At 42.7% G+C, this 23718-nt stretch overlaps 2 protein-coding genes across 2 annotated transcripts in view; one reads left to right on the plus strand and one right to left on the minus strand.

Moving 5' to 3' along the window:
* LOC115161135 (vang-like protein 1) overlaps window positions 1-4836 on the plus strand; it is a 59554-nt gene extending 54718 nt beyond the window's left edge. Inside the window, exons 7-9 of the mRNA XM_029711890.1 lie at window positions 1109-1274; window positions 3835-4069; window positions 4394-4836. Of these exons, the coding sequence (XP_029567750.1) occupies window positions 1109-1274; window positions 3835-4069; window positions 4394-4654 (662 nt within the window). The 3' untranslated portion in view covers window positions 4655-4836. The remainder of the gene's footprint in view (window positions 1-1108; window positions 1275-3834; window positions 4070-4393) is intronic.
* A 1088-nt stretch (window positions 4837-5924) lies between these two features.
* Window positions 5925-18382, minus strand: LOC115161136 (calsequestrin-2). Its single transcript, XM_029711891.1, has 11 exons — window positions 17834-18382; window positions 13415-13499; window positions 13157-13257; window positions 12955-13066; window positions 12150-12223; window positions 10714-10844; window positions 10557-10602; window positions 10350-10404; window positions 8540-8640; window positions 8362-8436; window positions 5925-8230 (listed from the first exon to the last, which is right to left on the minus strand). Exons 1-11 carry the CDS (start codon window positions 18074-18076, stop codon window positions 7952-7954), a joined length of 1302 nt encoding a protein of 433 aa, XP_029567751.1. The 5' UTR covers window positions 18077-18382; the 3' UTR covers window positions 5925-7951.
* Between the last annotated feature and the right edge of the window lie 5336 nt (window positions 18383-23718).

Here is a 23718-nt window from a genome sequence, read left to right on the forward strand (position 1 = left end):
ATGTAGTTCTGGGCTGATTCCTCACCGTTCTCATGATCATTGCAACTCCACGAGGTGAGATCTTGCATGGAGCCCCAGGCCGAGGGAGATTGACAGTTATTTTGTGTTTCTTCCATTTGCGAATAATCACACCAACTGTTGTCACCTTCTCACCAAGCTGCTTGGCGATGATCTTGTAGCCCATTCCAGCCTTGTGTAGGTCTACAATCTTGTCCCTGACATCCTTGGAGAGCTCTTTGGTCTTGGCCATGGTGGAGAGTTTGGAATCTGATTGATTGATTGCTTCTGTGGACAGGTGTCTTTTATACAGGTAACAAACTGAGATTAGGAGCACTCCCTTTAAGAGTGTGCTCCTAATCTCAGCTCGTTACCTGTATAAAAGACACCTGGGAGCCAGAAATCTTTCTGATTGAGAGGGGGTCAAATACTTATTTCCCTCATTAAAATGCAAATCAATTTATAACGTTTTTGACATGCGTTTTTCTGGATTTTTTTGTTGTTATTCTGTCTCGCACTGTTCAAATAAACCTACCATTAAAATGATAGACTGATCATTTCTTTGTCAGTGGGCAAACGTACGAAATCAGCAGGGGATCAAATACATTTTTCCCTCACTGTACATACATACATACAGTACACACCTTGGTGTTAATGATTCATTGATTCATCTCTCCTGATCTGTATCTGCCGGAGTTACTGTACTGATCTCCCCTCATACCCACATATCCCTCATGAATATGGACCAGATTCCACTACTCCATATTCATATCCCCCAGGAACCATAATTTATGCTTTTACGACTTCTGGGTGAGTTATTGGTATTCACCATAGAGAGATGTGAATTATATGATCAAAGTGGTATTGTCTTTTGTTTGAGGAATATTTACTAGCCTGGTAGCCAGATGTTAGTTTCAACTTTGGCTAACACTGTTGTCATTTGGCAGATGGCTAAACCAGCTGTAACTATCAGGCTGAATATTTCATCAGTCTCATCAGATTTTTAGATTTAGAATCCTCACTGAGATCTGTGTTTTCCCCGGATTGCTGTTGATATGCTGATTGGGCCACAGTGACCTTCCCATCATGCCTCTGTAATTCCTGTTCATAGGCCCAGGGAACCCGGCGGGGCCGGCAGAGGGGTCGGGGGGACTGAAGGTGGGGGGCAAGTCTCGGACCATGATCTCTGCAGCAGCCAGGCACAAAAACACCACTCATAACGAGCTTTACTATGAAGAGGCAGACTATGACAGACGGGTCTGCAAACGCAGAGCCAGGTGAGTGAGTGAGAGAGAGAAAGAACACCCTGAGTGAATAGGAAGGTGAATATTTGGGTTAAAAGGAAATAAATGTGTGAAGAAAGAAGGATGAAAGATACATAGGTACAGTGCCTTCAGAAAGTTTTCATACCCCTAGACTTATTCCACATTTTGTTGTTACCTGAATTCAAAATTAATAAAATATATTTTCTCACCCATCTACACAATACCCCATAACAACAAGGTGAAAGCATGTTTTTAGGAATCTTAGCAAATGTATTGAAAATGAAAACAGCAATATCTCATTTAGGTAAGTATAAACGTAAAAACAAAAATGTAATAAATATTTACACCCCTGAGTCAATACATGTTAGAATCACATTTGTCAGTGATCACAGCTGTGAGTCTTTCTGGCTAAGTTTTTAAGAGCTTTGCACACCTGGATTGTACAATATTTGCACATGATTTTTTTTATTTATTCTTCTAGCTCTGTCAAGTTGGTTGATCATTGTTAGACAGACATGTTCAAGTCTTGCCATACATTTTCAAGCCGATATAAGTCAAAATTGTAAGGCCAGTCAGGAACATTCAATGTCGTTTTGGTAAGCCACTTGGTAAGCCGCTATGTATATTTGGCCCTGCATTTTTGGTTATTGTCCTGCTGAAAGGTAAATTTGTCTCCCAGTGTCTGTTGGAAATTCTCTAGGATTTTGTCTGTGCTTAGCTCTATTCCGTTTATTTTTATCCTAAAAAACTCCCTATGACAAGCATACCCATAACATGATGCAGCTACCACCATGCTTGAAGATATGAAGTGTCACGGCTGTCGAAAGGAGCGGACCAAAGTGCAGCGTGGTTGTAGTTCCACATTTTATTTAATCCGTGTAACTTTGCAATACATAAATAACTGAATTGACAAAACAACAAACCGTGATGCAGAGAGAAACAAACACTACTCAAAATATAATAACCCACAAAACCCAGGAAGAAAAACCCCTACTTAAATATGATCTCCAATTAGAGACAACGAGGACCAGCTGCCTCCAATTGGAGATCAACCCCCAAAAAAACAACATAGAAAAACTAGAACTTAAACATAGAAATACAAAACATAGAAAAACACAAAACACCCCCTGTCACGCCCTGACCTACTCTACCATAGAAAATAACCTCTTACTATGGTCAGGACGTGACATGAAGAGTGGCTCTCGGTAAGATGTTCTTTTGGATTTTACCCAAACAACGCTTTGTATTTAGAACATAAAGTTTTTTGCAGTTTTACATTAGTAGTTGTTGCAAACAGGATGCATTTTTATTCTGTACACCCTTCCTTCTTTTCACTCTGTCATTTAGGTTAGAATTGAGGAGTAACTACGTTGTTGATCCGTCCTCAGTTTTCTCCTATCACAGCTATTAAACTCTGTGCAGTATCTGTTTTAAAGTCACCATTGGCCTCATGTTGAAATCCCTGAGTGATTTCCTTCCTCTCCGGCAACTGAGTTAGGAAGGACGCCTGTATCTTTGTAGTGACTGGGTGTATTGATACACCATCCAAAGTGTAATTAATAACTTCAACATGCTCAAAGGAATATTAAATGTCTGCTTTTTTTGCTTTTTTAAATTTTTACCCATCTACCAATAGGTGCCCTCTTTGTGAGGCATTGGAAAATCTCCCTGTTTTTTGTGGTTGAATTTTACTGCTCGACTGACAGACCTTACAGATAATTGTATGTGTTGGGTACAGAGATGAGGTAGTCACTCAAAACTTATTGCACACAGTAAGTCCATGCAACTTATTATGTGACTTATTTAGGCTTTCCAAAACAAATGGGTTGAATATATATTTTTTTTTTCAGCTTTTCATTTAATTCATTTGTTAAAGAAATTCTAAAAACATAATTCCACTTTGACATTATGGGATATTGTCTGTTGGCCAGTGGCACAAAATCTCAATTTAATCAATTATACATTTGGTCTGTAAGACAATAAAATGTGAAAAAAGTCAAGGGCTGTGTATTCTTTCTTTAGGAACTGTATGATGCTTAATGCAAGGATTTAAAATATAGATGAAGATTTACATAGTTGGACTTAAGAATAGATACAGTAGGGTACATTGTCTTGTTTTTATAACTTGTAGGATGTAAGAACAGATGTAAGAACAATGTACAGTAGTATACTGAATGTTGTGTGTACATTGCTGTAATCGATGTTTTATTGCCACACACCGGATAGGTGCAGAGAAATGCCTTGTTTTACAGGGTCAGGCCAAGTAGTACAGCGCCCCTAGAGCAAATTAGGCTAAGTGCCTTGCTCAAGGTCACATCGATAGATTTTTCACCTTGTCGGCTCGGATATTCGAACCAACGACCTTTCGGTTACTGGCCCAACGTTAGGATAGTAACTTTAGGGTGTAAGTAAAGATGAATGTACAGTATACTGAATATGTGTATCGTGATCTACATGCAATGTCTTAAATGCTTTTAATTAATCTTCACCTTAGAAAGCGCTGTCCATTTTGTTGTTTGGCTTTGAAACAAGATCCGCAACGACCACTGTGTGTACATTACTTTAACATTAGGCTAGTGGTGGCTGTGGAGGAGGCCTTCGTGCATGTGAGGCGGATGCAGCAGGAGGAGCAGAAAGTGTCCCCCGGGGATGTGATGGATGTACGGGAGGCAGCCTCGGCCATCTTCCCCTCCATGGCCCGCGCCCTGCAGAAATACCTCCGAACCACCAGGAGGCAGCACTGCCACAGCATGGACAGCATCCAGAGACACCTGGCCTTCTGCCTCACACACAACATGAGCCCCAAGGTAAGCAAGAATGAACCCATTAGCCCTACTCTAGTGCCAAGTCAGTCCCCGTGCCCTAACACAATACTCTTTATGATGACCCCTCAGTTGAGCTTCCTAAAATAAATAAATGGATAGGGATTGATTTGGAACTGGGCAAGTATGACCAGGGTTGGAGGCATGTCCACAAGCTACTTACGATTATGTCCTTACGATAGTGTCAGCAATTCTGAAATGTGTTGTGTATTTCTGTCTGTCTGTCTGTCTGTCTGTCTGTCTGTCTGTCTGTCTGTCTGTGTGTCTGTGTGTCTGTGTGTGTGTGTCTGTCTGTGTGTGTGTGTTCAGGCATTCCTTGAGGCCTACCTGTCCCCTGGTCCTACGCTGCAGTACGGTCAAGAGCGCTGGATGGCTGATCAGTGGACTCTGGTCAGCGAGGCTGCGGTCACCAGCGGTCTAAAGGAGGGCATGGTCTTCTCCCTTAGGTGTCTAGACTTCAGCCTAGTGGTCACGGTCAAGTCCATCCCCTACATTCGAATGACCGAGGAGTACGTTGACCCCAAGTCACACAAGTTTACCCTGTGTCTCCAATCTGAAACATCAGTCTAACAGACACGAAAGACTGTGGCTATTCTAGAATTACAGTATCATATCATTTTGGTATGTTTTTTTGTGTTATGTTTCTTAGACCCTTTTTTACTTTGATATGCTCTTATTGTGGTATTTTGTGTCTCTTAAATTATTTATATTACTGTTTTTTATAAAGATTGTTTTGGCTGCTTTGCAATTGATTTTATTTTATTGTATGTATTTTTTATGAACAGATGCATATGGGATATTGCAAGATGAAGTGTTAGCATAGTTAATAAACCCTATGGATCCCCAGCCTATAGCTCCTTTGCGGTGAAGATGAGAGAGATAGCGAGAGATAGGCAATATGCTCTGGTTTCTATTGTCCTGAGGCAAACTGGAACACTGAATTATGTCAAGGTTTTTTCTATGCACTGTAGATGACCCCTGCAGCATTTTTGTTCTCCCTCTGTGTGTGTGTGTGTGTGTGTGTGTGTGTGTGTGTGTGTGTGTGTGTGTGTGTGTGTGTGTGTGTGTGTGTGTGTGTGTGTGTGTGTGCGTGTGTGTGTGTACACAAACTGTATCTACACACAATCTGGCTCTACATGTACCTGTGTCTGGATCCTCCCTAGGGTTGCTATAGCAACAGTGAGTATTTTCATATCGTCCGCCCTACTAATATGAATGAAATACTACCTAATCACCAACAGTTCAGGTTCAGTTGTCTCAAACTAAAGACTGCTTGTCTTTACCGCCAATGGATTGTACATGTGTTTGTATTTATTTAAACGTGTGGGTTTTTTCCATTTAATTGATAAATGTCTTACTTGTCTGGCTGCCCACAGTTATGTTCAGCCATTGTACTACCCAGGATTCCTAGGCATATCTGTAAGAGGTTGTCAGAATCTGTTGTACTCAAACTCAAAGCGGACTATTGCTAGATACTGTCCTCTAACCATGAACTCACAGTTGAAAGAACAAACAAGCTGGGAGGGTGAGAGGGAGGGAGAGAGAGCATTTATACAGACATATTCTATACTTTTGGCATCTAATGAGGAGACATATGCAATAGATTTGTGTCTTATCTCCAGATGAAATAAGCTATTATTACATTTCTACAGAACCTATCCCTTAAAGCTAAGTGAAACAGATGCAGGCTCAAGTTTGTCCATCTTCAGATTGAAGAGAAAACAACAGATGAAACGATGGTACAATATCCTCTCTTTTATGAGAGTTTGAGAAGACAAAACACAGAAGTAGCTGTGGTAATGTATTTTGTTCCAGACATGACTGACTGATCTGATACCACTAATCAATATCACATTTTTTATTGGTCACATACAAATATTTAGAAGATGTTATAGCGGGTGTCGCGAAATGCTTGTCTATCTCCAAGACTGCATACACATATCTACATGTCCTGGAACTGATTCCAATAGGCCCAGCTGATACATTTCTAATATATTTTTTTGTAACATTTGGGTATTGGATACGGTATATTCCTCAGTATTGATGTGCAGACAACAGTCTCATAGTGAGGGATCTCTACATTCACAACAGAAGCTGTAGTGCCATCTAGCTACAACTAGTAGTACTACCACTGTTATGGGATTTTTATACTAATCTGTGGACAGTATTTATTTCTTTTTATATTGAATTTTTTTTATCCAAATCTTCCCTATTACATGTGCTTATTTTTCAAGACTATGATAATGAAATTGTTAGCAATTGTACAATCATTGTTGTCACTAAAAAGTTAAATGTTGAGGATTTTATAGTGTTGAAATCATGGTTGTGAATTTTGTTTGAATACCTTTCGAATTCATCCTTTATTCCTTGTTTTCTTGAGGTAATCGCAAGTCGTAAGTGTTGGATAGATCAAAGCAAGATTGCCAACCAATGCTTTCCGTCATACAACCAATTCAGATATGTGACTACTTAAAGAAGTGTTTGAATGGGGCCTTTGTCTCCTGTTATGTATCCTTCACTACAAAGGTGCCTATGTTTTGAAACACATATGTTGTATGCTCAACTTGTTTGTGTTATTGTATGCAAGAATTTTCGTCCTATAGAGAGAGTGTGTGCGTGCGTGCGTGTGTGCGTGCGCCAGCCATCCTAAATTTCATACTGACAAATTCAGTCTTAAGTTTTTGCTTTAAGATCACAGATATGGAATTACAATAACTGTATCAAGATTCACATTTGTAAAATAAATATTTGTATGAACATTTTCAACATATTCTCATACTGTATGACTTAGTTTTGGAACGCAAGTGTGTGTGCGTGTGTGCTGCAGTGTATTTGTCTTGTGTACTATACAGTATGTGAGAAGGCGGAGAGAGAGCGAGCGAGAGAGTTAGTGGTTGTAATATGAAGGTTGAGTATAGTCATTGAGTTAATATCTGAAGCCCCCTTCCCCCTACTGTGCCCTGGTCCTACGGAACACTGAGAACTCTCTCCTGCCACTACACATCTCCTCTAATAGCCCACGGAAGGAGGGCGAGAACGAGCGATGAGTCAAGGAGGGAAAGAGACAGAAAGATGAAGAGAACGAAACATTGCGAGAGAATAAATGAGAGAAATTGAGACTTGAAGAATTTGCATTTAAATAGGCTTTCCTCTCCCATCTGGGTGTGTAATGCTGATATTATCTCACTTTGCAGCTGTTGCATACTCAAACACACATGAATACAGAGATGGAGAGGAGGAGGAGATGAAAGGAGAGAAAGTGTTGTGGAAATTGGAAAGTGTCAATAGTAATAACAAAGATCTAGCCCCTGGGAAAGAGAGAGACAGGTGTGTATTTGCACTGAATCCAGGAAGTAGAACCTAAACTGCAATTATCTACACACAGAGTATATAATAGAGGGCACAGAAAAGCACACAAAGATGCCAACCTTTTCAGTGACTTCAGTGAGGTTTAGTATAGTGTACAGCAGCACTTCATTGATCAAACTAAAGTTAGATTGATGTATTTGTCGTGGTTGCTAGTCATTGTTATAAATTAGTAGAATTAAGGGAAGGATGGAAAGTACTGTTTGGGGTTTTCTGAAGTATCTCTGTTGGTCAACAGATTGTTACTTCTCTCTTTCAGATAGATTTCAGTTTATCTACAGTTTTTTATCAGATTCTTGAAAAACAAAATCTGTTGATGGGGTTTTCTTCTAATGCAGAAAGGTTGATTTTGGCCAGTGATGTACACATTGTACAAAATATTTTATAAAAGCGTATAGATCTATTCCTCTCTCCCTGAACTCGTTCACTTTGATGATGGTACAGTGAAGAGACTATACAACAATGTTGTGAATTTTGGATTACAAATTTGTAGTTTTTGAATTATTCATCATCGTCGTCGTCGTTATCATCATCGTCGTCGTCGTCATCATCATCGTCGTCATTATCATCTTCGTCATCATCATCGTCGTCATCGTCGTCATCTTCGTCGTCATCATCATCGCTATCATCTTTGTCGTCATCATCTTCGTCATCATCATCGTTGTCATCGTCATCATCCTCGGTGTTGACCTTGCCAGACAGGACGTCCTCTATCCAATCCTCCAGCTCCTGGGCTGTGGGCAGATCCTGTTCGTCTATCTCCAGCCAGATGCTGTCAGCCTGTCCAGAGGGAGGGAGAGAGAAAGAGAGGTCAAAGGTCAGGGGCCAACATGTGTTCGATCTGACTTTCACAATTCCGGACAGGTTGCCAGCAATTTCTTATGCTGTACTGGAGCTGTTAGGGGTCTCACATCAGTAACGTTGACCACTCCGATCTGAGGCTTGAACAGGTCCACGTGGAAGGTCTTCTCCCAGTAGGGGATCAGCTGAGGAGAGAGAGGGAGAAGACACTGTGAGACCTGAGAACTGTAGGGACTTGTAGAAGAGTTCCTTTAGCCCTGTCTGTCTGTCTCTGTATGTGTGTCTCACCAGGGGGAAGTCATCAGGGTCGATCCAGATGATGCTGAGACCAGGGTGGTGAGTATTGTCTCTGGCCACCTCCTTCAACAGCTCCAGGAACTCATAACCATCTGAACAACGCAGCAAGAAGGTTCGTCTGTGTTTTATCAATCCCTGAGAAGTTAGTTGAATTTCCTGGAAGCTATGATCCATTTCAGTGATTCTCAGGTTCAGATAAGACTGATACATTGCCTACAGAAAGTATTCACACCCCTTGACTTTTTACACATTTTGTTGTGTTACAGGCTGAATTTCAAATTGCGTTTAGAATTTGTCAGTGATCTGCACACAATGCCCCATAATGTCAAAGTGGAATTATGTTTTATAATAAAAAATGTAAACCTGTAATGTCTTAAGTCAATAACTATTCAACCCCTTTGTCATGGCAAGCCTAAATAACTTCAAGAGTAAAAATGTGCTTAACAGGTCAGACAATAAGTTGCATGGACTAACTCTGTGTGCAATAATGGTATTTAATACATACAATTATCTGTAAGGTCCATCAGTCGAGCAGTGAATTTCAAGCACAGATTCAACTATAAAGACCAGGGAGCTTTTTCAATGCCTCACAAAGAAGGGCACCTATTGGTAGATGGGTAACAAAAAAGCAGACACATTGAATATCCCTTTGAGGATGGTGAAGTTATTAATTACACTTTGGATGGTGTATCAATACACCCAGTCACTACAAAGATACAGACGTCCTTTCTAACTCAGTTGAGAGGAAGGAAACCGCTCAGGGATTTCACAATGAGGCCAATGGTGATTTTACAGACTTAAATGGCTGTGATAGGAGAAAGGTGAGGATGGCTTGACAACATTGTACTGACACTAAATGACAGTGAAGAGAAGGAAGCCTGTACAGAATAAAACTATTCCAAAACATGCATCCTGTTTCCAATAAAGCGCTAAAGTATACTGCAAAAATGGTTGCAAAGAAATTCACTTTATGTCCTGAATACAAAGCGTTCTGTTTGGGGCACATCCAACACAACACATCACTGAGTACTACTCTTCATATTTTCAAGCATGGTGGTGTCTGCATCATGTTATGGGTATGCTTGTCATCAGCAAGGACTAGGGAGTTTTTTTTATTAAAAAAGAGCTAAGAGCTAGGCACTGGCAAAATCCTAGAGGTAAACCTGGTTCAGTCTGCTTTCCAACAGACACTGGGAGACAAATCCACCTTTCAGCAGGACAATAACCTACAACACAAGTCAAAAAATATACACTGGAGTTACGAAGAGTGGCTAGTTACAGTTTTGACTTAAATCTGACTTAAATATATGGTAAGACTTGAAAATGGCTGTCTAGCAATGATCAACAACCAACTTGACAGAACTAGAAGGTCAATATTGTACAATCCAGGTTTGCAAAGCTCTTAGCTCGATTTACCCAGAAAGACTCACAGCTGTAATCGCTGTGATTCTAAGATGTATTGACTCAGGGGGGTTGAATACTTGTCTAATCAAAATATATTCCATTAATAAAACATATATTTTTCAAAAATTTTCTTTAACTTTGACATTACAGAGTATTTTGTAGTGACTGTTGACAAAAAATGACAAATCAATTTTAATCCTGCTAATCCCACTTTTGAACACAACAAGTCAAGGGGTGTGAATACGTTCTGAAGCAATGTGTATGAGGTTGCTCTTTTAAAAGCTATGTCACGTTCATCTCCTCGGGAATCTGTACAGCAGAGCTAAGTGTATTTATACTAGTGTTCGCCTTGCTCAATACTAAAATTGGGTAATGATATTGATATTATGGCTTTTACCAGGGTCCTCCTCCTCTGCGAAGGCCACTACATGGATCCCCTCCAAATCGTCCTCCTGAGAATAACAGAAACAACATCATGAGAAGCTCTCCCAGGATTAAGGCAAGTAAAGCAAGATTGCATATCAAACACTTCTATGTATGTTACATTGAGTAATTCTCTATTCAGAGGCTTTGAACTGAACTGAAAAATAATACAACTTCTCACCCAGGTCTCAAACATGTCCTCAGCACGCAGTTTTCTCAGTGTTGGTCTGAAAACAAAGACAAACAATCTTACACAACCCTATCTGTTTGGTGTCACTAATCACACTGATCAGAGTGAAATAACTGTGTTCTGACAGCCATACTGATCCCTTTCTTACCTCCTGTGTTCAGTGACGAAGGCCACGATCTCCTCCTCAGAGTTGGGCCTGTCAGGGACAGTGACAGGCTCCTCCATGAAGGGCTCGTAGAAATCCACCTCGTTCATCTTCAGGGTCAGCTCCTTGGCCACCTTAAACACCACAAACACCTTGAATCAGGACCCCATGTGCTGACCTGACAGGACCCGTACTCACAGACCAATCAGGACCCCATGCCCTGCCCTGACAGGACCCCTACTCACAGATCAATCAGGATCCCCATGCCCTGACAGGACCCCTACTCACAGACCAATCAGGACCCCATGCCCTGCCCTGACAGGACCCCTACTCACAGACCAATCAGGATCCCCATGCCCTGACAGGACCCCTACTCACAGACCAATCAGGACCCCCTGCCCTGACAGGACCCCTACTCACAGACCAGTCAGGACCCCCTGCCCTGACAGGACCCCTACTCACAGACCAATCAGGACCCCCTGCCCTGACAGGACCCCTACTCACAGACCAATCAGGACCCCATGCCCTGCCCTGACAGGATTCCAACTCACAGACCAATCAGGACCCCCTGCCCTGACAGGACCCCTACTCACAGACCAATCAGGACCCCCTGCCCTGACAGGACTCCTACTCACAGACCAATCAGGACCCCATGCCCTGCCCTGACAGGACCCCTACTAACAGACCAATCAGGACCCCCTGCCCTGACAGGACCCCTACTCACAGACCAATCAGGACCCCCTGCCCTGACAGGACCCCTACTCACAGACCAATCAGGACCCCATGCCCTGCCCTGACAGGATTCCAACTCACAGACCAATCAGGACCCCCTGCCCTGACAGGACCCCTACTCACAGACCAATCAGGACCCCCTGCCCTGACAGGACTCCTATTCACAGACCAATCAGGACCCCATGCCCTGCCCTGACAGGACCCCTACTAACAGACCAATCAGGACCCCCTGCCCTGACAGGACCCCTACTCACAGACTAATCAGGACCCCCTGCCCTGACAGGACCCCTATTCACAGACCAATCAGGACCCCCTGCCCTGACAGGACTCCTACTCACAGACCAATCAGGACCCCCTGCCCTGACAGGACTCCTACTCACAGACCAATCAGGACCCCCTGCCCTGACAGGACTCCTACTCACAGACCAATCAGGACCCCCTGCCCTGACAGGACTCCTACTCACAGACCAATCATGACCCCCTGCCCTGACAGGACTCCTACTCACAGACCAATCAGGACCCCCTGCCCTGACAGGACTCCTACTCACAGACCAATCAGGACCCCCTGCCCTGACAGGACCCCTACTCACAGACCAATCATGACCCCCTGCCCTGACAGGACTCCTACTCACAGACCAATCAGGACCCCCTGCCCTGACAGGACTCCTACTCACATAATTTCAAGGTATGGATGTCAGTATACTCACAGATTTCTCAAAGGTAGCGAAGAATCTGATGTAGGGCTGGAACTGCTCTGCAGCCTCCTTGAATTCATGGTAGTCTGGAGGAGACCAGAGGTTTATGAAGAAGAGAAAGGAGAGCATTTGGTGGAGTGAGGGATGGAAGAGAGTACCCTTAACTTACTTTTAAGTCGCTGTACTACTGTGTAACCACCTGCTACACCATTTCTTATTGTGAAGAGATGTAGACCTTCAGCATTAAAGTCTAATTCCCCGATTGGTTCTGTCAATTAGCATAGCCGTTACCGAGCATCTGTTAGCTTGTGTGTGCTAGCTGGGCTATCATTAGCCTTTAAGGAGATGCCGTTGACACATACAGGCACTGAAATAACTGAACCCTGTTGACCCCTAGTTCTAGGCTCCCACAGTTGGTCAGGGGCGAGACAGCCGTCATTGTGCTCATCATGAGTGTGGTGCTGCGTCTTAGGATAAATGGGAAAACATTTGGGCCTCACCGCTGTCTGTGGAGGGAGGGTAAAATTGGTCATGAAGCTCATGTAGCTCCGTTGGTAGAGCATGGCACTTGCAGCACCAGGGTTGTGGGTTTGATTCCCATGGCGAACCAGTATGAAAAAAAGTATTAAACTGTCTGCACTCACTACTGCAAGTCGCCCTTGATAAGAGCATCTGCTAAATGACTGAAATGAAATCCGTGGTGGTGGGGAGTTTAGAAATGCTCTGGTCATTATCAAGCCCAGGGGATCATCCAATAGCAGTCCAACCTGTGCCATCACACATAAACACAGACAGACTGGCAAAAACACTCACTCACATTCTGATTCGTCGTTCTTGAAGTAGCCAATAAGACGGATGTCTTCCTCCATCCTGTCGAAGGCCCTCAGCTCCAGAGTATTTCCTATCACCTCCACAGGCTCCTCCAACAGCTAGAGAGAGAAGAGAGATTGTTGTACAGGGAAAGGGACACAACAGCAAGCTGATCCTAGATCTGTGCCTAGTATCAATGAGGCACTCACGTCTAGTAGGAACTCCACCAGGGTGTCTGCAGAGAGCAGGCCATCAAACTCAATCACACGGTCTCCCTTGAACACGTACACACTTCCCTCTTCCACCAGGCCTGGGTCATAGTTTAGTGTTCAGGGGGTCAAATACAGACCATTATTTACAGCCATTCACTGAAGGCTGTACAAAAGCCTTTTGGTGCTTCATAGTCATGCAGTATCATACTATTTGGCAACAATAGTGCAGGTTGATGTGTTAATATGTTTTCTTACCCAGCTTCTTGGCAACCTTGACGTCTTCGTGGGAGTCAACCATTCCAAACCCAATCTCCTTTTCCTCCATAACCTGGGCAGCCAGCTGGAGATGACAAAAGACAATTACTTCAACATCATCATAACACTAAAATTGGAACAGTGTCAAATAGTGTCAAATAGATCTTACATCTGCCCTTACTGGTACAGATGTAAGATCTTCATTTGATCACTCTGTTGTTGCTGAGAAATGTCCTATACAGCAGGCAATGCAAACTTGTAGTGTATTCTAAGTTTAAAAAGGCTTCTAAAGTGTGTTATTTCCACTTTAAAATGTCAGACTTGATTTTCCCTAACAAAAAAAATGTATCAACCCCTACCAAAAATGTCCATTAAATATAATCCACATAATAATTCACATTTTCTGTTGCCACATGATTATTTCCCTGCTGTAGCAAACTGGTTCAAATTAAGATTCTACATCTGTATGTGCTCACAAACTGTGATCCAGTTTGAAGCATTGACAAAACATTGAAGCTTTTTTAAACTTTAATCAATCACATCTAGGAAAGAACCCTAGAAAGAGAGAGTCACTGCTGACCTATAATTTACATCAAATCAAATTGTATTGGCCGCATACAGATATTTGCACACACACACACACATACACAGTCACGTCCACAATCTGCGACTGTAAGTCGGCAGTGGGACAGACAGGACTGAGATGAGACTTAATTGGGGTGACGTTATTGAGTAGATAACAGTCCAGAGAACAGAAAAGCCCGAAGGCGACACACACACAGAGAGAGACAGTTCTAGAATGACTAAAAGTGCACAGCTCTACATGTACTGTACATGCAAGCCAGAATGCTGCTGCCGTTGTGGTCTCAATTAGCTGAGGCTCTGTCAGTCAAGGCCTTGAGCTCTGACAGGTCCCAGGTCAAACTGGGGCTCCTAAGAATACCTGACTGACAGAAATATCAGGAGGGGAACACTGATTTGTCTGTCTTTATCCAGATAATACGGTGACAGCTGATCATTTAGGGTTTTGAACATCATGTTTGAAAAAAAGGATAAAGAGGCAGGGAATATGCATTAGTTATAGACAAGAAGAAGGGATTGTGTGTGTTTTTTGCAGCTCAGCAAAACTGTACACACCTTAAAAGGGATATGCTGTACAGTGTCCATCTTTCAACTTCTAGCAAACTAAAACCAATGAACACAGACAGAAAACTACAACTTAGAGTACATGCAACATGAAACAAGTAGCCTTTGTCCAAGCATGAGATACATTATGTCAATGATACATTGACAGAGTGATGAAGAAAGATCAGATAGGCTGTGGACTCTTCAAACAAATCTCACTCTATAAGCGCCTTATAAAATAATGCAACATGGATGTAATCTCCAGACCTGGGTTCTAATACATGTGTACTTGATTATTTGTTATGTAGATCTTTTCCATGTATTTTAGTATGTTGAAATAATGTGTCCCGAATCAACTACTTATATTGGAAGTTTGTAAAAGTATTTCCAAAAACATTATTTTCAAATTGCAAACAGACCTGGTTCAAATGCATGGGAGTATTTTAATAGTTGTTATAAATACTGTGTATTTAAGTAATTTCAAATACATGCCAATATTCAACTATTTATGTTTTCAGCAACAACATATCTAAATACTTACTTCCAAATGTATTTGAAAGTAATTTAAATACCCTCAATACTTTTTGAACCGAGATATGGTAATCTTATACAGATATCTTTTAGCGAAGCAAAAGAGCAAGTACAGTTAATTATGATTACCCTGGACCCTAACCATAGTGCAGTATTTTGGGGTATTTTATTAGGATCCCCATTAGCTTTTGCGATAGCAGCAGCTACTCTTCCTGGGGTCCACACAAAACATGAAACATGACATAATACAGAACATGAATGGACAACAACATCTCAAGGTCAGAACTGCATAAATGTAAAGCGTCACATATAGCCTACATATCAATACATACACACAAAATATCTAGGTCAAATAAGGGACAGGCGTTGTGCGGTGAGATATTGGTTTAGCTGTTTGCTTTTTGAACATGTTTGATGTACATTTGGGCGATCTGAGATGGAAGTTCCATGCAATCATGGCTCTATATAATACTGTATGTTTTCTTGAATTTGTTCTGGATTTGGGGTCTGTGAAAAGACCCCTGATGGCATGTCTGTTGGGTAAGTGTGTGTGTCAATGCTGTCTGTAAATTGACTATGCTGTGTGTAAGTTTACTATGCAAACATAGTCAACTTACCCACCTGTGGTGAGTTAAATATCTGGGGCTATTATCAGGAGTGGGAGACTGGTCTCAGATTACCTGCTGCACATCACACTCTAACACAAGCCATGAGGAGCACAGGACAGCTAGGGAGAAGAGCTTAGGCTAAAGCATCCCACTGTAGCCCACTGTCACAGCTCAGATATCACACTGTTGCAGTAGGATACTACACTGACACTTTACTTGAAGTAGCTTCTTATGATGTGCTGATTACATTAGAAACATATTCATAGCACATTAGACTGTAGATGCAGTCATAGGGCATTATGAAATGCTATAATCAATTAGCTAACCCTATAGCTTCAATAACATTTTAATTGATATAGTATATTACATTTCAAAGCAAAACAGGGAGAGAGACTGACACTGGAATGCCCTTCACATGTATAGCTCAATAACATACAGTGCATGAGTGCCGGTCCTATTTCTGCCTGTGGCAGAGAGCTGGGGTGAATGACATACATTACAACGGGAGTGATGTGGAGAATGAATTAACAGAAATAGCCTTAACTGACAGAATTGGGCAGCTTCTCTCTCTCACACACACACACACACACAGACAGACAGACAGACAGACAGACAGACAGACAGACAGACAGACAGACAGACAGACAGACAGACAGACAGACAGACAGACAGACAGACAGACAGACAGACAGACAGACCGACCGACCGTGAGAGCGACATACATTTAGTGTACAAAACATTAAAAACACCATCCCACAGGGATGTCCTTTGGGTGCTGGACCAATGTTGATACACAAGGGAAACTGTTGAGGATGAAAGACCCAGCAGCGTTGCCGTTTCTTACACAAACCAGTGCAACTGGCACATACTACCATACCGCGTTCAAAGGCACTCAATGCTTTTGTCTTGCCCATTCACCCTCTGAATGGCACACATACACAATCCATGTCTTGATTGTCTCAAGGCTTAAAAATTATTCTAAAACTTGTCTCCTCCCCTTCATCTACACTGATTGAAGTGGATTTAACAATTTACATTAATAAGGGATCATAGATTTCACCTGGTCAGTCTTTGTCATGGAAAGAGCAGGTGTTCATAATGTTTTGTATACTCACATTAAAGGAAATCTCCCCTCAAAAACTATATTTTGGTATTTATTTAATTAGTCCACTGTTGATACAGTCCTAAAATGTTTTGGATGTCAGTGGTCAAGTTTTCAAGATGTTGGAATTTCAAGAAGCAAATGCCGCGTTCAACTAATTAGAAAGTCAGAAATGTCAGAGTTCCGACAAGCCTGTGAACGCAGCAATAGTTTCACATGCCACATCACCAGGATGATGCAAAAAAAAAAAAACATCATTATGATGACGTGGCAAGTGTCACTTTGCTTCTTGAAAGTCCAAAATCTTGAAAACTTGACTGTTGACATGCAAAACATTTTGGGACTGTGAATAAAAAAATACCAAATTATAGTTTTTTTGTGTATTTTTCCTTTAACTAATCAAAAGAGAACCATTGTGCTCTCCCAGAAGTTTGGCTGGTGCGTAAAACCCGCAAATTCAGACAAAGAGGTGTAAAGGGTTCGCACTCCAAAATATGCTGCATATTGCTTAATTCATTATTCAATGTTACATTTGTTTTACTGCATCACAGACGTTTCGGAATTACAGCCTTCTTCAGTGTGTAGGCCTGTAATTGAACACAGCATTTGTAAACAACAACAAACGAGCAGCAGGTGATGTTTTTCATTCACAGTGACATGTAATGAAGTGTGAACCCATTACACCTCTGTTTTTCCTTTAACCACAGTCAGCAAACCCCTCAGTAAGTGGTGAGCTACGTGCCCATTGGAACACTGTAATGTCTTGGTACTGTAAATGATTTATGGAGTAATACTGTAGGTCTAGCTGACCCGGTGACCCCAGACTGTTAAATCACCTCAGTCCAGCCCAGATGTTCCCCCTCCCTAGTGACTCTCCCCTTTCTCCTCCACCCACCATCTCTTTCTCCTCCTCATATATTTCACCTCCTCCTCATCTCTTTCTCCTCCTCCTCCTCCTCATCCTCATATTTGTCTCCTCTCCCACATCCTCCTCCCCTACCATCTCCCTTTTCCTCCCCTCCTCTTCCTCTTCCTCATTCTCATCAAGCTTACCTCCAGCACCATCTCGGTCATCTGGTGTTGTTTCTGCAGCTCCTTGCCGTCAGGGATGGGTTTGTGGTACAGCAGACAGAGAATGCTGTACTTCTTCATAGCCTTCTTGTAGTTCTTGTCATTGATGTCGATGACCCTGTCATTCCCGTCATAGCGAGGGAACTCCAGGCCCTTCTCGGTCTGGACGAAGGGCGCCAGGGACAGGGACAGGCACGGGATTAGGAGCAGCCACAGGGAACGCATGGTCTGAGTTAGGAACGACCAGGCACCCAGAGAATCACAGAGTAACCTTCACTAGTTACGGCCTCCACAAGAGCGCTTAGGCTTAGGAAAGAAAACAAACTCCAAAATGTTAAAATAATTTTTAAAACAACAATAGAAAGACAGGTGGAGAATAACAGGTTGCCCTTCAATTATAGTATAACTATCCTTGAGTTTCGTTCCAAGCCGCCCTCTAACACATAACGCTTGTTCAGGAACCAGCGACCCTCTCTCTCCCCGTTTCGCTCCCTCTCTCCTGCCGAGACAAAGGGAAAGAACAGCCCTGACAGGCCTGGAGCGCGCTGGGGGGCTGGATACCGTACATAGCAGCACCCCTCCCCCCCTGCCCACCACACACAGGCCCATTTTTAGGAGACCAGTTGTTTAGGTGCTAAAAATAAATAGGTAAGACTGCGAAAGAGAGAGAAAGGACGACAGGAGATAGTGGGTTTTTACACTGGGCCTCAGCTCTCTGCTCACACTCTCACACCATGATGTCTCTATTTGGCATGTTGGGAGGAATGAGAGAGCGATGTGCTGAGGAGATTTGGGGGATGATAGTAATCTGGGGTCTACATGTCTAAAGTTGTAACTGTCATAGTGTACATTGGGTTAGTTACCATGAGCATAAAAAGAGCCTCCTGAGCAGTGCCCAGGGGTGTAAACTGGGTATTCCCAACAGGTTAGAATTATGCTAACAGTGTCCCACACCACAAGATCTAGTGTAAGTTAATAGATGCTAATGTAGTGACAGGTTAATGGACAGCACTAACAGGTTGCCTGATGGCAATATCATTGAGATAGCTTTATAGTAGTTACTTTAAAGTAACTGCCCAGTGAAAATCTCACTTTTCAAAGCTCATATTCTGTTAACTCATATTCAAATAATGTTGTTGACTCGTCCTATACTCGTATTTGTGGCCAGAGCATAAATTGGAGAAAAAAACATAAAAAATACAAAAAAAAACACCTCAAACGTGTATCGCAAACAGACTGTTTAAAAAATGCTTGCTATTATCTCATAAAACATGTCATCTCCCTGAGGGGGATGAGCTGGCCACTCCAGAGGAGGATGAATATTTTTAATGACCAGTATGCGCCCACACCATTCTGTTGTTGGGGTACACCCATACCATTCTGTTGTTGGGGTACACCCACACCATTCTGTTGTTGGGGTACACCCATACCATTCTGTTGTTGGGGTACACCCATACCATTCTGTTGTTGGGGTACACCCATACCATTCTGTTGTTGGGGTACACCCATACCATTCTGTTGTTGGGGTACACCCATACCATTCTGTTGTTGGGGTACACCCATACCATTCTGTTGTTGGGGTACACCCACACCATTCTGTTGTTGGGGTACACCCATACCATTCTGTTGTTGGGGTACACCCATACCATTCTGTTGTTGGGGTACACCCATACCATTCTGTTGTTGGGGTACACCCATACCATTCCAAGATACAGGCATTTTGCTACACCCACAATAACATCTGCTAAATATGTGTATGTGACCAATACAACTTGATATGATTTACAAACAGACCTAATTACAATTTTTCTCTAAGGAAAACTATTTCACTCATATTGTAAGTAATTCTAGGTCATATTTTATAGAAATCTGGAAACACTGGTCAGTGACTTTAAAACTATTCGCTATTGTTGTGTGTGTTGGTGCAGTTGTCAGAGCATACTGGGGTAGAGGGAGGTGTTGGCTGAGGGGTTACAGAGCATACTGGGGTAGCAGTCATCATCATGAATCAAGTTGACAATCTACTGGCAAATTATTTTCAATCCTTGCCATATGAAGACAAATGATCGATAAAACGTATTGGTGCTCATCGGCCATTGGATATAAACAATACACAACAAGTTGGAAATCGCAAATTCAACAATGAGAGGTTTGGAAGGAATCAGTGGCTAACTGCAAGCGTTGCAAAGCAATCACTAGCCTGCTATTCAGTGGAGTGTGTGTGTGGTCCAAGTCTGAGTTTAAGGATCTCTTTTCCAAGATAACAAGGATAAACATTCACATGCAACACCATGGGCCAGAAAAGGTTTAATACATTGGCCATGCTGTCAATCCAGCATGACTTCTGCCGTGTTCAAAACAACTGGAAACTCGGAACTGGGAAATCTCAGACCAGTGAGTTCAAGACAACTGGGAACTCTGAACAAATCTAGCTCTGACTGGGAAAATAAGTTTTGAATGGTCATCCAACTCAGAATTCCAAGTCAGGAACTCGGGCCTCTTTCTAGAGCTCCGACCTGAAGATCACTGACTTCACGATTCAACCTTGTTTTTTTTCAGAGTTGTCAACCTTGTTTCCAGTTGTCTTGAAAGCAGCATAAATCCAGAGAATCCCAGACTTTGATGACAAAGTTAAATGACAAAATTTGCCCACTAGATGAACTGCCGCGCCACCGTCCTGTTCATGTGAGCACAGCACAATAAGGTGAGTCCAAAAATGTATTGTATGCTGCTGCATAAGTAATGTGCTAGCTGCATCACTACAGATCCTGATTCGATCCCAGCAGCCGGCCGCAACCGGGAGACCCATGTGGCGGCGCACAATTGGCCCAACGTCGTCTTGGTTCGGGGAGGGTTCGGCCGGCCGGGATGTCCTTGTCCCATTGTGCTCTAGCGACTCCTGTGGCGGGCTGGGTGCAATGCACGCTGACACTGTCGCCAGGTGTACGGTGTTTCCTCCAACACATCGGTGCGGCTGGCTTCCGGGTTAAGCAAACATTGTGTCAAGAAGCAGTGCAGCTTGGCGGGGTCGTGTTTCGGAGGATGCACAGCTCTCGACCTTCGCCTCTCCCGAGTCCGTATGAGACTTGCAGCAATGGGACAAGACTGTAACTATCAATTGGGGAGAAAAAGGGGTAATATACAAATACAAAATATATAACAAAATACAAAATAATTAAAACAAATGATGTAATATGCCAGGGAGATATGTATACCATAGCTAAGAAAGTAATATTAAGTGTATGTTGTGTAGTAAGCTGTTAGTAGCCCATGTGCCTCACCATAATAATTTAGTCCCTTTCCACCTCATGACTTAGCCTACTGTTCTGACTTGGTGGTGCACATAACCTGTTTTAGAGAATTGTCATCATCAGTAAATCGGGAGGTCCCCCTAGCACATAGTGAGCGCGCGGGGGGGGTGTCAAACACAACGTAGCAGCCAAGTAGCCTACTCTCTATGGTGGTGAAACGGACAGCACTCTCCAAGGTGCTTATTAATTCAAAGCATTTTAGACGTCACTGCAGTATGACCACATACTTGAGTATAGCTGCGGGGTTTACACAAGTCCCAATTTCTTTTCACCTATTTTATAGACATCAATGTACAGCGACAATTTTAGACGACATTGCAGAACACCTGCCAAATGCACACATACTCAGCAGTGGGGCTTACAATACCTGAATTTCATATAATTTTCAAGACATCAATGTAGCAGTAGAACAAATATCACAATATGGGAATATAACTTCCAATAAAATAAATCTATGTAGGCTACAGCAGAACACACATATGAGAATATATAGGCCTCCTGCCGATGTGATAATATGAAGATCATATTCATATTACAAACTTGTTCTGTAAAGGAAAAAAATAGTTCCTACCTTAGTTTTCAAAAACTCCCACAATGACTCTCCCCATGTCAAGTTCATTTAACTCCTGAGAGTCAACTTCTTGCTCAAAGCCATGAGGGGGCATGTGGCTGTGATGTTTAGCCTCCTTCTAAGGCTGTTCTGAAGACCCTGGCTGTAGTGTCAACAACAACAAAAAATCTGTGTTAACCTGGGTGTCCTCTTTAGTCTTGTCTACATCGCTTGCTGCCACCAAATGCGCCTTGGTTCAGGCATGTTCAAAAACCTGAGGGCTCTTTGTTGTAGTTGTTTTTACATCTGATGCATAGGATGTTAGTTTAATCCCTCCAGTCGTATATAGACCGAAGCTCCCTACCTTTTTGCATGTTGTACAGCCCAACTTTTAATTCTGCATGACAAGCCATATGTTTGCTTGTTCTTGAACTGAAAATTGCACCTCCTCCGGGCACTTTGTTGGTGTATGCACTGCTCCCCTCCACCACAGCTCCCCGTCTCTCTCTCCCGCTGAGTCTGACTCCCTAGTAAGCCTACTTGCTAGTGGAAGTGCCGTTGATGATGCTGAACTGGCGGTATTAGCATCACCATCAGGAACAGTTTGCCCCTCACTCCTTTCCTCTGGCACTGACAGTTCTCTGGCTCGTTCTGGGTTCCATTCACCATCTTTCTTTGGATTTTTGGACTTGATTGCCTTTTCTTATCAATATTTTATTTGTCTTTCCCACGATTCAAATTCAGTAGGGAGACGACTAGACGAGGCCATGTGACGTGATTACGTAGGGACTTTTTCACTAGCTGATCACCACTACCAAGACCTGTGTCAAGATCAGTTACTTACCCCATTGGCCCTCGCCATAACCTCTATGTACAAATAAGAGAGCAGGTCTGGAATCAGTGTGGCAGGATAGGATGATTACATAGAAGGATCACCACGCTTTTGCATGATGGTCTTTCTGGGGGTGCAGGAGAAATAACGAGGGGGCAACGTGATTTAATGCTGATCGCTTTTATTAGAATGTCTACTGTACGAGAGGTACCGGATCTGGGCAAATAGGTGCCAGAACAAACAAAGTCAAATCTGAGAGGTGCCGGATCCTGTTACGTCCAGATCCAGCTCAAATTAAACACGTGTCATCATTGAATATTGGAAGAGCCTTCATTGTCTTCTTATTCCCCCTTTATTTATCCTACGGTTCTGACTTGGTGTACAGGAAGAATACGTTAAGAACGGCCCATGTTCTGAAATCTGTTGATGTACATCTCAAAAGTGCTGAACAAATAGTTATGTTGACAACGTCCGTTTTTAGCTCATTCATTAATCACTTAATCTAAATTACGGATTGCCTCTTATTCACTCATCGTTCCCGTATGCCATAGTTTGTACATCTCAATTGTCAGTAGAAACCACATTTGTTTAAAAGTGCTTTCCTCACCATCTTAAATATGCACGCACAATTCAAACAATGTAGAACTAAGTACAGATATAGCCCTTGGTTCACTCCAGACTTGACTGCCCTTGACCAGCACAAAAACATCTTGTGGCGTACTGCATTAGCCACGAATAGCCCCCACGATATGCAACTTTTCAGGGAAGTCGGGAACCAATATACACAGTCAGTTAGGAAAGCAAAGGCTAGCTTTTTCAAACAAAAATGTGCATCCTGTAGCACTAACTCCAAAAAGTTGTGGGACACTGTAAAGTCCATGGAGAATAAGAGCACCTCCTCCCAGCTGCCCTCTGCACTGAGGCTATGAAACACTGTCACCACCGATAAATCTACGATAATCGAGAATTTCACTAAGCATTTTTCTACGGCTGGCCATGCTTTCCACTTGGCTACCCCTATCCCGGCCAACAGCTCTGCACCCCCCCGCAGTAATTTGCCCAAAGCCCCCCCCCCCCCAGCTTCTCCTTCACCCAAATCCAGATAGCTGATGTTCTGAAAGAGCTGCAAAATCTGGACCCCTACAAATCAGCTGGGCTAGACAATCTGGACCCT

This window comes from Salmo trutta, chromosome 24, assembly GCF_901001165.1.
Source record: "Salmo trutta chromosome 24, fSalTru1.1, whole genome shotgun sequence".
NCBI lineage: Eukaryota > Metazoa > Chordata > Actinopteri > Salmoniformes > Salmonidae > Salmo > Salmo trutta.